At 38.4% G+C, this 14,264-nt stretch overlaps 1 protein-coding gene across 4 annotated transcripts in view; it reads left to right on the forward strand.

Moving 5' to 3' along the window:
- MYOM1 (myomesin 1) overlaps positions 1-14,264 on the forward strand; it is a 74,796-nt gene that overhangs the window by 35,888 nt on the left and 24,644 nt on the right. For 3 of the 4 annotated variants that reach the window (XM_068395917.1, XM_068395919.1, XM_068395918.1), the window contains 9 exons: positions 870-926; positions 1,304-1,428; positions 3,017-3,200; positions 4,219-4,393; positions 6,575-6,696; positions 9,549-9,745; positions 10,522-10,648; positions 11,399-11,583; positions 12,640-12,754. In XM_068395917.1, the coding sequence (XP_068252018.1) occupies positions 870-926; positions 1,304-1,428; positions 3,017-3,200; positions 4,219-4,393; positions 6,575-6,696; positions 9,549-9,745; positions 10,522-10,648; positions 11,399-11,583; positions 12,640-12,754 (1,287 nt within the window). Of the gene's footprint in view, positions 1-869; positions 927-1,303; positions 1,429-3,016; positions 3,201-4,218; positions 4,394-6,574; positions 6,697-7,622; positions 7,950-9,548; positions 9,746-10,521; positions 10,649-11,398; positions 11,584-12,639; positions 12,755-14,264 lie in introns of all 4 variants that reach the window. The other variant, XM_068395920.1, reaches the window with a different exon arrangement.

Here is a 14,264-nt window from a genome sequence, read left to right on the forward strand (position 1 = left end):
CAGGAAACATTGTGCTCAGACAGACATGTAAAACCTGAAGTCTGGGGGACACCTCTTCTTCTCAATGGGAAGGGTGGAAGCTGTCTCAGGAGATGAAGTCAGGTCTTGGTGCCCTATTCCCGTTATGTCTCCTCCTCTCATTCCCTCATGATTCTCTTTTCTCCCCACCTGCTCCCTTTCTGCTCACATTTCCGAAACAGATCAGCCAATGTAAGGTGAAGCATATGGAGACGGAGAACAGCATTTGCAAAAATTGTCTCTGAAAGTGCATCGACCTGGTTAATAGCTCAATGCATAACTGCAATAATATGATAACAGAGAGGCGCAGAGAGAGCCACCCAAATCATATCAAGCGGATATGTTGAGTCAGGCTGAGCCGTTTATGTTTTTGACTGTGACCCATGATTTAAAAGCTGGTCATGTGAGGGAAAGTGGTTAAAAAGAGACAAAGAGCAGCCTGCAGGAATTTGGCTGTTCCTCTAATGAGTGAGCTGTTAAACCAAATGAATAGAGTATGGAGAATAAAGTTGAAGTTAATTCTCTGAAAACCATGAGCTGAGTGAGCCAAATACCTCTGCTTGTCACCTAGGTGACTTCAGTGACATTTCAGGAAGGAATAGATGTTTCAGTGGATTAAATTTTCTAGCTATATGGATTGCTGAGCTGCTCTCAACATTCAAGCCAGTTGGCCTACAACTAACTTGGGTAACTATCTTGCTTCATGAGCAACAGTGACAGCAGTGCCCAAAAATGGAGCTCATATGAATCTTGCAAATGTTAGTTTTGAACCGTGAAAGAGCTGGTTTTCTCGTTACTTCAAAAGTCCCTGAAGTCTCCCATGTCTGTGATACCTCTGACATCTGTTTCAGGTCACCCTTCTGCTCCCTGGACTGGACAGATTATCGTCACTGAGGAAGAACCTGCAGGTAAACACAGACCTTTTGCCTACAAAATTCTAATGTGAAGCTTGCTGAGTAATTAGGAAAACTCCCAGTGAGTTCAGTGGACTTTGGCCCGCACCCAGAGTTCGTTGTTCTGAGAGTCACTTGACCTTAAATAACTCCCAACTTGGTTGTCGAGGTGAGGTTTCATTATTCAGGACCTAACAAATAAACATGCTTAGAGTTAAAAGAAGGACATTTAAAACCAATATTTAGAAGACTTTTAACTCTACGTTTTAAAAAAATATCAGGTGCCAAGGTATATGAATACTCCTTCTATACTTTAATTACAACACCAATTCTGATACAAATATGAAGGAATTAAATCCCAATTCCCTTTCCTGTTCTTCTCTGTTCTTCAGAGGGTGTTGTTCCTGGTCCACCTACAGACCTCCAAGTTATTGAAGCCACCAAAAACTATGTTGTGCTTAGCTGGAAACCTCCTGGGCAGCGGGGCCATGAGGGTATCATGTACTTTGTGGAAAAGGTAAAATTGTACAAAATCTGAATCATGTTGTGGCAATCTTTTACATTTGTTTTGCCATCTCTTCTGGAGTTTTAGTTAGCTTTCATGTCCACCTGAGACTTTCAAACTAGGGCCAGGAGTAGAATGTGTATACTTCATCAAGATAACTGTTACTGTAGATTAAGATAAACTAGGAAGAAAAGAAAGATGGAAAATAGGAAAGTAGATGCAGAATGCATCACATGCTGTAATATCCTCTTATGAACTGTGTCATTGACTTACCCTGGAGTAGACAGGCTGACAAACTTCCTCTATAATGAGAAAGCACAGAGCAAAGTCACATATATATCTCTCTCTATATATATATATAAATAATATATATTATATATATTATATATATTTATTATACATTTTTAAAAAAATATATATACACATATATATAAAATAAAATTTGTATAAATAAAGCTTCTCTGGTGGGAGAGATTGTTAACAGTTTGGATGGAGGCATTCTGCAAGAGTTTCTTGGCATCAGCACTTTTTCTCCAGCTGCCTTTTCATATTTATCCTCTACATTAACTTTCCATTTGCTTCACCAACTCAAGAAAGATGACAAAATTTCTTTTCTAGAACAGAATCAGTTTTAATTTCAGTGTCCTGCTTTTGTGAGATAACTTTTGCATGGCTGCTAGCCTAGAAAATCCTTCACGCCATCACCCTTTTTACTTGTATCTCACGGCTCACAAACTTTTTTATCAATGCTTTTCTCTGTCAGTCTAGAGGTGTCATCATGGGAGACAAAGTATCTTCTCATTATGTGTTTTTCATCTCTCTTATGAAATCTGGTCTAAATAAATGAGTTTCACTTAGCAACAGACTTAGAGAGGATGAATATATGAATTTTGAGTTTCCATATAAGAAAGATTTGTAATAATCTATTGCATGCTGATTACTGAGCACTAATGTCACATAGTCAGGTAATGTTTTCCTGAGAATTTGAAATCCCTCAGAAACCAGGACACATTACTTGATATTATCCTTAATGTAAATCACAGGCAAAAATTAATCAGTAATATTAATGGTATAAATGACCATGGTATGCAGAGCTTCTAGCCACAGAAGTAAAAACAATTCACAAATTAATTGCACATGTTAGTTTTTTCCTGGAAACTGAAGGTCAGATCCTGATTAATTCTGGAAGCCACCCCAAAAATATTCTCAAGAGTGGCACAAGAGCACCTAGAAACAATGTGGTAATGTTAGAGTTTTGTTATTTCCAAATGTTGAATGTCTGCAGAACTTATTTTGAAAGTGGTCCAGAACTGGATGTAGCTAATAATAACATCACTTCCTTGCAGTGGAGAGGAGTTTAGCTTTGATATATTAAAACCTGTAAAATTTTACGTACGTTTTCTGGAGTAGGTGGACATCTGGCAGATTCATAAGCTTTGAAATATGCTATTTCTGTGGAAGGGCCCAAAAAAAAGAAACGTGACTCCCTGTTTTCCATAGCAGACATGCATTTGGTGGTCAAGGTAGAAAGTCTTGTCGGGTTAGACACTCGGTTTTCGGAGACTTTTGTGCCAAATGCAGTTTCTGGGTTTGACTGCAGTGTGTTGCGGGCACAGAGGACTGGCAAAGGGTGAACACCGAGATCCCTGTGAAGTCTCCTCGCTTTGCAGTTTTTGATTTGGCTGAAGGCAAATCCTACTGCTTCCGAGTTCGCTGTTGCAATTCAGCTGGAATTGGTGAGCCTTCAGAAGCAACTGAAGCCACCGTGGTGGACGACAAACTTGGTAAGTGTGTGGTCGTATGTATTAAATTACCTCCATGGTGTCTTTCCAGTTTATGATGTAATTGGTTTTGTCTGAAGACAGATAGCTGCCCAGTAAATAATTCAAGTATGAAGAATAGTCAGTGATTTATTCCCTTCAGCTAAAATAATTTTGGTTTGTGTTGTTGAACCTTTAATGTATAGTCAAATGACAGATGCAAACCAAGGGAATTAAGCTGCAAATAGCGATGCCAAGAACTGCAAAGGCTGCAAATAGTGAAAGAAAATGAAAACTGAAGGAAGTACAAAAATGTTTTGTTTTACTTAGAGTCTTTATTGAAAATAAGCCCAGACATCATCAGAGTTTAACCTTACTTGTTTGCATATTAAACAAAAGTGAAGAATTTAATACTTACATGAATGCAGAGACTATTTCCACTGGAAGAAAAGCCAAGATGTTCACCACAGTAAAGCATCAGTAGCTGTATCTACATTAGCAATTTGTTTCCAAACAGCAATGCAGATTTGAATCCAGTTCCCAGATTGTCTCTGTTTACTTCGTATTGGTTGAATTCTCAGAGCGGTTTGATGCACATGAACTACATTCTTTAAGAAGAAGAGTAAAACAGCTCTTCTTGAAAAACATTTTAGATGCATTTTGCTACTGAACAGGGGCATTCATTTGTTTCTGACTTTTTCTGTGGGCTGCACAAAATCTTTCAGTGTGCACCTAACACATTTTCCCTTTTAGAAAGCTCCAAATCACATCTCTGGTGCAGATGTTCAGAACAAGGGAATAAACTAAATCTAACTTGAAGGAAATGCCGATAACCACAGGCAATGGAGACACGAGGAACCTCACCACCAAAAGCTTGAACCTACTGATCCTGTCCTGTTGCACCAGATTAATTGATTGAAATCAGAGGAGTTTTGGGAGGTTAAATAAGCATTAGTCATGCTAATCAAGAATACAATGTCACTCATTTTATTTGTAAATTTTGACTGGCTGGACACTAATTTATTTCTGTTCTTTCCCACAGATATTCCCAAAGCTCCTGGCCGTATTATGCCAACTAGGAATACAGACACCTCAGTTGTTGTCACTTGGACAGAGCCCCCAGATGCCAAAGAGCTGGTTGGGTACTACATTGAGTCAAGTGTAGTTGGATCTGGTCATTGGGAACCATGCAACAACAATCCAGTGAAAGGCACGAGGTAATGGATTGTAAAGCATGAAAATTATGGTCACCAGTTTTTTATTTACTGGGTATATGTGCTTTTCAGCCAGTAGTAGTAGTAGAGTCAATCGCTCTGTGGTAGCCAGCAGGCTGGAATCACTCTTGCAGGTGAAGTTCATAAGAAGTTATAAAAACACATTTCAAAATGCAATTCTTGCCCAAAAGAAATTTGTAATCAAACTTATACTAGAAACAATTATTCAAGGAGGAGGAAACATGGACATTGCTAGTGAAGAAAAGAGAAGCAGCTCACTAGTTTTAGCTGTTGTACAACCTATTAGTTTGATGAAAAACAGTACAGCAAGGAATGTCTGAAGTTACAAATGTGGAAGACTAAACTGCATAATGTTTGGAAGTGAAGCCCTTTGTTTTGGAAGACTGCTGTAAATATTTCTGGACTGTATATCTAGAATGTCAAGAGGAAATGTGGACTATATCATGCTAACAATATTATTTTTGAACTGGTCTTTCACTTGCAATTATCAAGATATTAATGAACACTCTTAAAATATTGGGTATAAACTCACATTTCTTACCGATATGAAGCTCAGTCTCTAGTCAGAAAAAATAATCAAGATTTAAAACTTTGCAATCTAAATCAGATTTGGTTTTGTTTGAATAAGGATGTAATCTTCAGAGTCTAAAGCAGTAATTCCAGAACTTGATCTCAAGTGGACTGGTGTAAATCCAGAAGCAGTCCATGCTTGTTATGACTGATTGTGCTTATTTGTAATTGCTATCCATGATAACCCTTATTACAATAAGTAAGGCTCTGCTAAATACTCCTGGACCAACTTTGTTGTTTAGAAAGGCATTGTAAATGCTTAGTATATCAAAAGTACCTAAAACCCCACTTGCTTTCATATACACTTCAATGATTTATATTGTGGTTACATCAAGTGTTGGTGAAGTTTCGTGCCATTTGCTTATTTTAAAATACGAAACGTGATCTTTATTCACTGTAGAAATCAAAATATTGTTCCGAGTTACTACATATTGTGATGCAACTACACTGCTTAGGTTCCTATCACTGCATTTTTAGTCAATGCAATATAATGTATGATGCAGTCAGGTACAGGCTGTCTGTTAACTCTTGGCTTTTCTGGTTGAGTCAATCTCAAAGCATTAGCTGTAGCTCATAGTTTGCGTTATGCAGTAGATTTTGATCTTTTGAAATTTGTTTTCTGCACACATCCTGGTGAAAGCAAATGATTTGGAAAAGTCGGGTAGAATGGGTAGGGAAAATTCTGCTCTGAAAATTTTGATTCAGGTTTTATTTTTTTTTCCCAAAATAAAATTTTGATTTTGAAACACATTTTGTTTTCCACATATTTGCTTCGTACATCATTGCATGATGTCAGTGTTGGTAGTGCAAGACATGACATTATAAAGTAGAACAAAATAAAAGTAACATGAAATAAAATATCTATTGAAAAATAAATGTTGTTTTAAAAAAAATGTTTAAATTTCTAAAACACAATTCCAAAATAAATTATTCCTGTCTTGGGAAATTTTGTGTTTTCAGGGTGGACACCAGAGAAAATGTATGAGGGATTTTTTGTGATCATTAGGTAATCCAGTAGAAAAACTATTCTAATAAAAGAATTTGTCTGACTTAGATTATTGTGTCATGTATAGAAGCAAGAAAGTAAAATAAAAAATCAGACACTTTTTTTTTTAACTCTTGTACGATGCCCTGTAATTTTTCTGAACACTGCAATTTTCATTTATGATTGGAAGTGGATTATGGGAACTTGTGCTACAGTTGTCTTTTACTTATGTCATGAAGACATCCTACAAGCAAATATAGACCTATCTCTGCAGATTTTTGCATTGTTTCCATCAGGAAGTATGGATTTTATATACTAGCAGAAGTAAGGTATACCCTCTGGTAACACAAAAGCTTGTGTAGTCTTAAGAAGGAAAGAGTGTTGGTAAATGGTATGTCTAAAGAGACATGTTTTAGATATTATCTTTGTTGCGTGAATGAGGTGCTTAGATACATTCTGCATTCTCTGACCTTCATTTAAGTGATGGGTTTATCCTCAGTTTTCAGAAACCAGAATAAATTTTATGGAAGAAACGCTTTCTTTTCCCCCTTAAGATTTTTGTTTTTTTCATAATAGTTTCTAAGTATTCCTTCACTGTTTTGTTTTAGATTCATTTGCCATGGCCTCGTAAATGGTGAGAAGTACATTTTCAGAGTCAGAGCTGTTAATGCAGCGGGACTCAGTGAATTTTCACAGGATTCGGAGCCTATAGAAGTGCAAGCAGCCATTGGTAAGCTATTTTCCATTGCTCTTTTCAATGGTAAATATGAATTTTTTAATTAAGTAAAGATGTTTTCAGCAACTATTTGTAACTAATTGTTTTGTTTTACAATGCTGTCCACAAATCATAATTTATCCATAGATCCTATGGTCTCACAGCCATAGTTTCACAGTCACTGCACTCTTGTAGACGGTTCACCTTCACCATCCAGTCTTCTTCAGGTGTTTCCTGTGAACCACTGCAGGAGAGCACTGCCAAGGTTACTTCATAGGCATCCCGGAAAATGGAATGTCATTCTGATTCCATAATGTGGTATTTATCACTTCTAACACACACCATACAGTCAGTTCCTAAGAAATTTGTTTCTATACCTAAACCTAATAATCAGTGCAATGTGTTTTTTGTAAACCTTCTATAACCCTGTGTGTTCTCCCTTTGTTGATGTATTACTTCTGCTTGCCACTGCCTGAACTAATCCATAAAGATTAATGAGACCATTGGGCTAGAATAAATTGTATGTTTGTAACATCCTCACTCTCATTTGTATCAAAACCACGTTCCTCACAACCTTAGAGCAGAAAGATGTGGCCTAGGGCAATTTTGTGAGATTGTTTTGAAAGGATCAGAAATATGACTTGGAAGATCTAATAACAAAATAATTGTGGCAAATGAAGATTACTATTAACTTTCCGTATATTTTCTGCTCTGAAAAGTAGACATTATCAAAAAAGCATTGCTTGTGAGCAGGTTGAGAGGTATTCTATGCATTTCAAATTTTTCTGAATTCAAGCTTAACATTTTGTGCATAAAACCTGTGATTTGTCATACTTTGGCTGTATTGTTCACTGTATGCATTTCTTCATTCTGTTGACTAAATGAAGAAAAAAGAATGTATTCTAATTCACAATGTCTTTGCTCTTTTCTGGCAATTATAGGGGGAGGATTGCTTCATGGTGTGTGTCCTGAACTGAGTGGTAAAGCTGGTGGACTAACAGACCGCACTACCAGCTGGGAAGGCATGCATGAGTCCTCCCAGCCTATCTTTGACACAGATGCTTTGCTAAAATGCAATGCTAAATTTAATAGAGGCACACTACCCAGTAGCTCTGACAAACTGGGGAGTACAGGAGACAATAACATGAGAGAAGTAGTTAAGGACGCTATCACATCTGCACCACAAAATGTTGCTGCTAAGCAGGCAAGTAAGTCTCAACCAGGGGATCTTTTGACACTGGAAAAAGTGACAAAGAAGAAAGATATAGGTGAGACTTTATAAAATAAATAGATTTCACTGCTTTGGTACATCCACTTCAGACGGTTGTAACCTCTGCTCGCCAGCACCACAAGTGAACGTGCTCTCCAGTGATGCATCTTCCATTAGACCCATTAATTACGTGCCCAGCTCTCCGTTAAGATCATTATGCATATAATGATATCAGAGACCACGTTACAAACTTAGTGGCTACTGAAAGTGAAACATATAAACCTGTTTACTAATTTAATAGCTTGTTTGACTACATATTAATGTATCCAAGATACTGTATTATTTCTAAATCACTTCAGTAATTTGTTAGGAGTCTTGTTACCTAGTCTCTGGGTTATGTATGTGTGAAGGAAACAAAATCTGATTATGATGCTAAGCATGAAAATCTGTGTTGTGTTAGGATATATGAAGATCCTTTGTGGATTTATGCTTAAGCTACAGCTTATCCTCTGCGACACAGTGCTAATGAATGTTGTGTTTTACCTCTGACTGACAGCAATATGTAATGAGGAAACCCTATCAAGTTGAAGGCACATGCACAAAATCACATTTTATGTTGTCAACACCTAAACACCCATCATGCCTGAGAAATGTGGGGCTTGAATTTCATTTAAGCCCTGGTACCTGGCCAGTGAACTGAATTCCTCCCCAGCCCTCTGAAGTGACACTCAAAAGGCTGTGCAAAATGCTGAAGAGAAGATAAACTAGAGGCACCTGGGGCTATCTGACACTGAGATAAAACATTAAAGACAAAAGGAAATGCATATGATGTAGGATTTCCATCAAAGTAGGACTCCAAGTTCACAAGTAGAGCTCTTCACTGGTGCATGAGATATTGGGTGTAGACAAGCATTTCCCTACTAGATATAGAAAAAAGCTTTACAAGAAAATGGGTTGGGATGAAGTTAATGATTTCTCTATTGTTAAAAGAAAATTTTTTAAAAAAGAGGATTATGCAGCAAATTTTTTACTGTAAGTTTCAGTAACAGACATGTTCCATTTCTGGTCAGTCTACAGTGCCTATGATAATGCTTCCTTCCATTAAGGTAAGATCAAGTGATGGGTGCAATGATAAAATTTGCACAGTGTATAAATTTAAAAGAAAAAAAAAAAGAATGAACAGATAAACTATGTTCTGGGAAGGAAAGAATGTGGGTATGTTTTAAAAAAGGAACTACAACAAATATTGTTTGTGTGAAAAAGACTGCTTTCAGCAAAAGAAAAGAAATCATTGCATCTCCAATTTTTTTACTTTTCCTGTAATCTTAGTTTTAGTTCCTCATTTTTCACGGTTTTAAAACAAGTCCTGATCACATCAGAGCCGCAATTGCAACACAGTCTTTCACTATGTATCAGCTTGCTTCTCAAAACCCAAATGATCCTGAAAATTAATTCCTATGCAGTTTGGACTTTTTCATTTGGTTTATTGAAGCTTTTATCCTGCATTTCTTATTCCAACTCCAGAACTTCCCTTGACCACATAAATATTGTCCTAATTAGGAAATGCAGGATGAGAGCCCCCTGAATACAGTAATTGAATGCCAGTCTGACAATTGAAATATCACTTCCTACTTATCTACTATTCACGTTGAAACAGCTGCTCCATCTCCACCTTATGACATCATGGTACTCGAGAGTGTTCGTGACTCAATGGCATTAGGATGGAAACAACCTAAATTCACTGGTGGAACTGAAATTACCGGCTACTACGTGAACTATCGTGAAGTGGTTGATGGAGTTCCTGGGAAATGGATGGAGGCCAACATTAAGGCCATTAGTGAGAGGGCATACAGGGTAAGAGGTTAACTTCTGTTATTGCCGTAGGTCCAGACAATATTTCCAAAACAAATCTCAAAGACAGATTGGGATGAATTACGACTCAGTGTAGAGATTGTTGTTCAGAGGGTTTTACATCCATGATGATAAATTTATTTAGCTCTGTTAAACTTCTCTGCAAGATTATTTGTACACTTACCTGTTAGTCTGGCACCAACTGTCATCTGTGAATGCACTACTCTAGACATAGCCTGAATTTTTGCAAGTCAGGCCCTCACAGCAAATGGCATTCCTACTGGGCTTGGTGGACCTACCCCAGTGCTTGCTGGTGCTGGAACCAGCTCTGTACTGGCTATGTTTTGTGATCAGTTCTTGACCTGATTTAGAGATAGTGCTAGCTACAACCTCATTGAGCTGCTTTACAAATGAAAAGCAATGCCAGGACTGAGTTTCACCCCGCTGTGAGGAAACTGTTGCCTTAAGTGAACTTGCTCTGTATCACGAGACAGATTAATATGATTGTTGAGCAATACCCTGCTCGCTACCTGACTACCAAAGCATCTATCAATAGGAAAAGGGGTTTAGAATTTCAGTGTGCTAAGACCACTCATGTATGCTCCACCACTGATTAGAGGAAAAGCCAAGATAGTTATCACTTTATGTATGATGTCAATAATGCTTTAATCTCTCCAGGCACTTAAAAGCATATGCTCATGCGTTCAATAATTGTCATTGTGACTTTCTTCTAAAGCCTTAATCCAAAGTTAATAACTACCATCTTGTTGATTCTGCAGATTCAAAACCTGAAGGAAAACACAGTATACCAGTTCCAGGTGGCTGCTGCTAACCTGGCTGGGGTTGGGACACCCTCCCTACCCAGCCAGCCCTTCAAATGTGAAGAATGGACCATTGCTGTGCCTGGTAGGATCCTGAGTGGGAGGTGGAGGTTATTCACAGCCCAAGGGTGGTCTGTGGCTGATTATCTAAGTTGTCAATGACTTCAGTTTCCAGAGGAGTCAACGAGCACTGAAGTTCATACCTAGGCTTGAATCTCCATCACTTTGATTTAGTACATTTACAATGATGCATTAAACAATCTCTATTTAATCAGTAGCATTTTACAAGCAGTTTGTATTTTCTTTATCTTTCCTGCTTGGTTCCTCTACTGTGTCTGCCACTTTGCTTCCTAGTTTAAATGGTAGACACAAATACCTGTCTAACGTACATCGCAGAGAAGAATGAGGTCCTGTAACCCTTGTCTAAACGTAACACTTCAAGGCCAGATAGCTGGCCTTTTAACACTTGTGGAAATGAATGAAAACAACCTTCACTGACTTCAGTGGACTTTAGATCAGTCCTTGAAGCAGCACATTAGCTTAACAATTAACTTATTTCCCTGAGTTTGGAGATTATTTGTCATTTCTGTTTGTTTATGAATATTTGATCAAGATACCAAATCTCAAGAAATTGGATTGTTTTTTGGGCTAGTCTTTTTAATAGGCATGGGTTGTATTTATATCAGGTCTAGAGATGATATAGAGGAGCTGCACATGTTATGTCAGCTCTGGGTGTACAACATGGTGTCTGCTTTTGGGTTTTGAAGTCTTATGCATTAGCCCTTTGGGGATTTATTTCGACATGGCAATTCCAACTTTTACTCTTAACTTTCAGGGCCACCTCATGATGTCACATGCACAGAAGTTAGGAAGGACTCTTTGGTTTTACTGTGGAAGGAACCAGTTTATACTGGTCGTAGTCCCATAGCTGGTTATTATGTTGATATGAAGGAAACTGAAGCAAAGGAGGAACATTGGAGAAGTGTCAATGAGAAGCCACTTCAAAAGAAATTCTTGAAGGTAAATAGCTTAAGATTCAAATACTGGTATAATAGTATAATCTTGAGGAAGTCAGCCTTCAATAGCATCCTCCTGTGCTGATCATAGTTCCATTTAATGAAATACATAGTAGTTAACGTCATGCTGAGGATACACATGTGTAATGCCTGTATAGTCAGACAAGACAGTAACTCAGAAGACAATCTGGTATGACAAGTCTAAAAATAAAAGCAAGCACTGCTAAAACCAAATACCATTCTTATAACACAGGAGGCAACCCTAGCATTTTCTAGCTCAAAGGACAAGATAGGTATCACTACACAAAAACAAATGGCACAAACATAGATGTTGTGACAATGTGGCAGGTGATTCTTTCCAATACAAAATATCGTCTCCTTACATTTCATGGCAAGTTAAACCCAAGGTTTTTGCACTATTATGCTACATCATTTTGTGGAATGACTTCTAAATAAGGGATCAGCTGTATCTCCGTTCTAGAGACGTGTCTTAAGTAGGTTTGCCATTTGTATACTTTTCAGAATATTTGAAAGACAACTCACTTTTAAGTGTGATCCTTTAATATATGTTTTAAAGGACTTTACAGGTGTTACAATGCAAGTATGATTCCTCAAGTCACTACAATTAAATCTGCACAATTAAATGCCCTCCTGTTTCTAAATTGGTGTGGCTGGCACTTATTACTCTGATAATCTCACTTTTAAAAGCCAGAATTTACCTGCAGTAAAAGACTATGCTGTTTCAGAGGTCAATGTACAGGAGTTAAAAACATCATGTTCCAATAACAATGACCCTGTTGCAAAGAAATCCATGAGAGTAATGACATGGTTTAAATGTTAACTATGCATACAAGGAAGGAGCAAGCCAAACAGATTAGTCATGTCATTCTGGAATTAAAAAAAACACACGGAGAAGAAATATTTCTGAACTGGAAAAGAGGCAAAACAAAAAGAAAGGATATATAATTGTCAAGCATCCAGACTGGAATTGTAACAAGTGTGAAATTAAATTCAGTGTTTTGTAAGACATTGTGCATGTATGTCTATTTGCTTCCTCCAGATAGGTGGCCTAAAAGAAGGTGTGAGCTACGTGTTTCGTGTGCGGGCAACAAACCAGGCTGGTGTTGGGAAACCATCAGATGTCACAGAGCCTGTCGTAGCTGAAACACGACCAGGTTTGTTGGAAATACTTCCTCTTTTTCATCATATTTAAACGGGTTCCTGTTTGTGCAATGTGTTTACAAACAGGCTGCACACAAACAGTCTGATCCCTCTCAAGTCAAACTTTTTTACTAAGCAGGAAAAGAGTTGGGGGTCATATCTTACTTTCTTGTTTTGTATATTTTAAGGTCAGAACAGATTTTTCTTACCATAACTACAGGTTGAGGAATATAAAAATACAATAAAATTGGAAGATTTGCATGTATCTATAGATAAATGCCTAAGCAGAGGACTCACTAAGATCAGCTCAACCAAAACATTCTACAGATTTTGCCCTTCCTGTAGTAAACCAGTTGTTTCTGTTTTATCTCTCTCCTTTCTTTAACTTAAGTAATGTGCCTGAGGAAAGGGTAAAAGAAATTACTTTTCTCCCTTGGCTTTAAAAACGTAATGAAGTCAGTTTGGAGACCACTTTCAGTAGGAATTCAAGTGCAACTGTTTGCTTGAGTCATCCTTGAAGGCTGGCTCCAGTGTGTCTATGATGCCAGCAAGAAACACAGGAACCAGTGTAGAGGCAGAATCTTCATACCTGGAACTTCAGAAAACCCCTGAGTTTTATTTAGCTATGCAGGTAACATAGGGGACTTTGATTGGAGTCAACACCTTTTTGTCACTAAGTCCCTGACAGAAAACACAAGCATAGACTTGTGGCTTACTCATCTATAGACCATTTTAGAAGCAGAGGGTACAAGGTGGAAAAACAAACTCCCAGATATTTTAACCAAATCTAGTATAAGGTTAGTATGACATAAGAAGGTACAGGGGTACAACCCAGCCTGGATCCTCTTTTCCTCTGACAAGTTCCCTTCCTCCACCTGCAGACTCTCATATCTGATCCCACCTGGGAAGGTTTCTAAGAGCCCTAAAAGAACAAGAACGAAGGCAGGCAGCAGGTAGGCAGGACCACACGGGGGTCTGGGGCAGCCAGGCACAGGGAGCACAAGTAGCAGTGCAGGGGCATAGGCAAAGGAGGTGACTACCTGGGCAAACAGCTGCCTGCCCTGCCTATACAGTCAGGCTGATAGCTGCTCCTGGCTGGAGAAATAGTCAGGGTTAATTTGGGATGGTATTGACTATGAGGTGTTGAGCAGACATCCCCGGCGATCACCAGTTCCCATACCCACCCCGGCTGCCTCAGGAGCATTTCCCCAGGATCCTTTCCCTGTTTCTGACCCCCAGGTCCATTTTTACATCTCCTATTCCTGCAGCAGCACTGGCCCAGCTCTCACAAATGCATGGTCCTTATGACCAAGGCAGCAAAAATCCTAAGCTTTGAGTTAGCTCTCAGTTAGGCTATAAGTCAAGAAGATCTGGAAAAGGAGGTCTGAAGCTGAGGGTGTAAAAGAACTGGAAAACTCAGAATGGGGAGACCGGGGCGACTGCTAGTGAGGCTGGGATGGGAAGAAGGGACTGGGAGGAGTTGATGGTAAGTTGAGAGAGTGTAAGATTGGGATATGGGGACAA

The sequence above is a fragment of the Nyctibius grandis genome, chromosome 3 (assembly GCF_013368605.1).
Source record: "Nyctibius grandis isolate bNycGra1 chromosome 3, bNycGra1.pri, whole genome shotgun sequence".
In the NCBI taxonomy this organism is placed as follows: domain Eukaryota; kingdom Metazoa; phylum Chordata; class Aves; order Nyctibiiformes; family Nyctibiidae; genus Nyctibius; species Nyctibius grandis.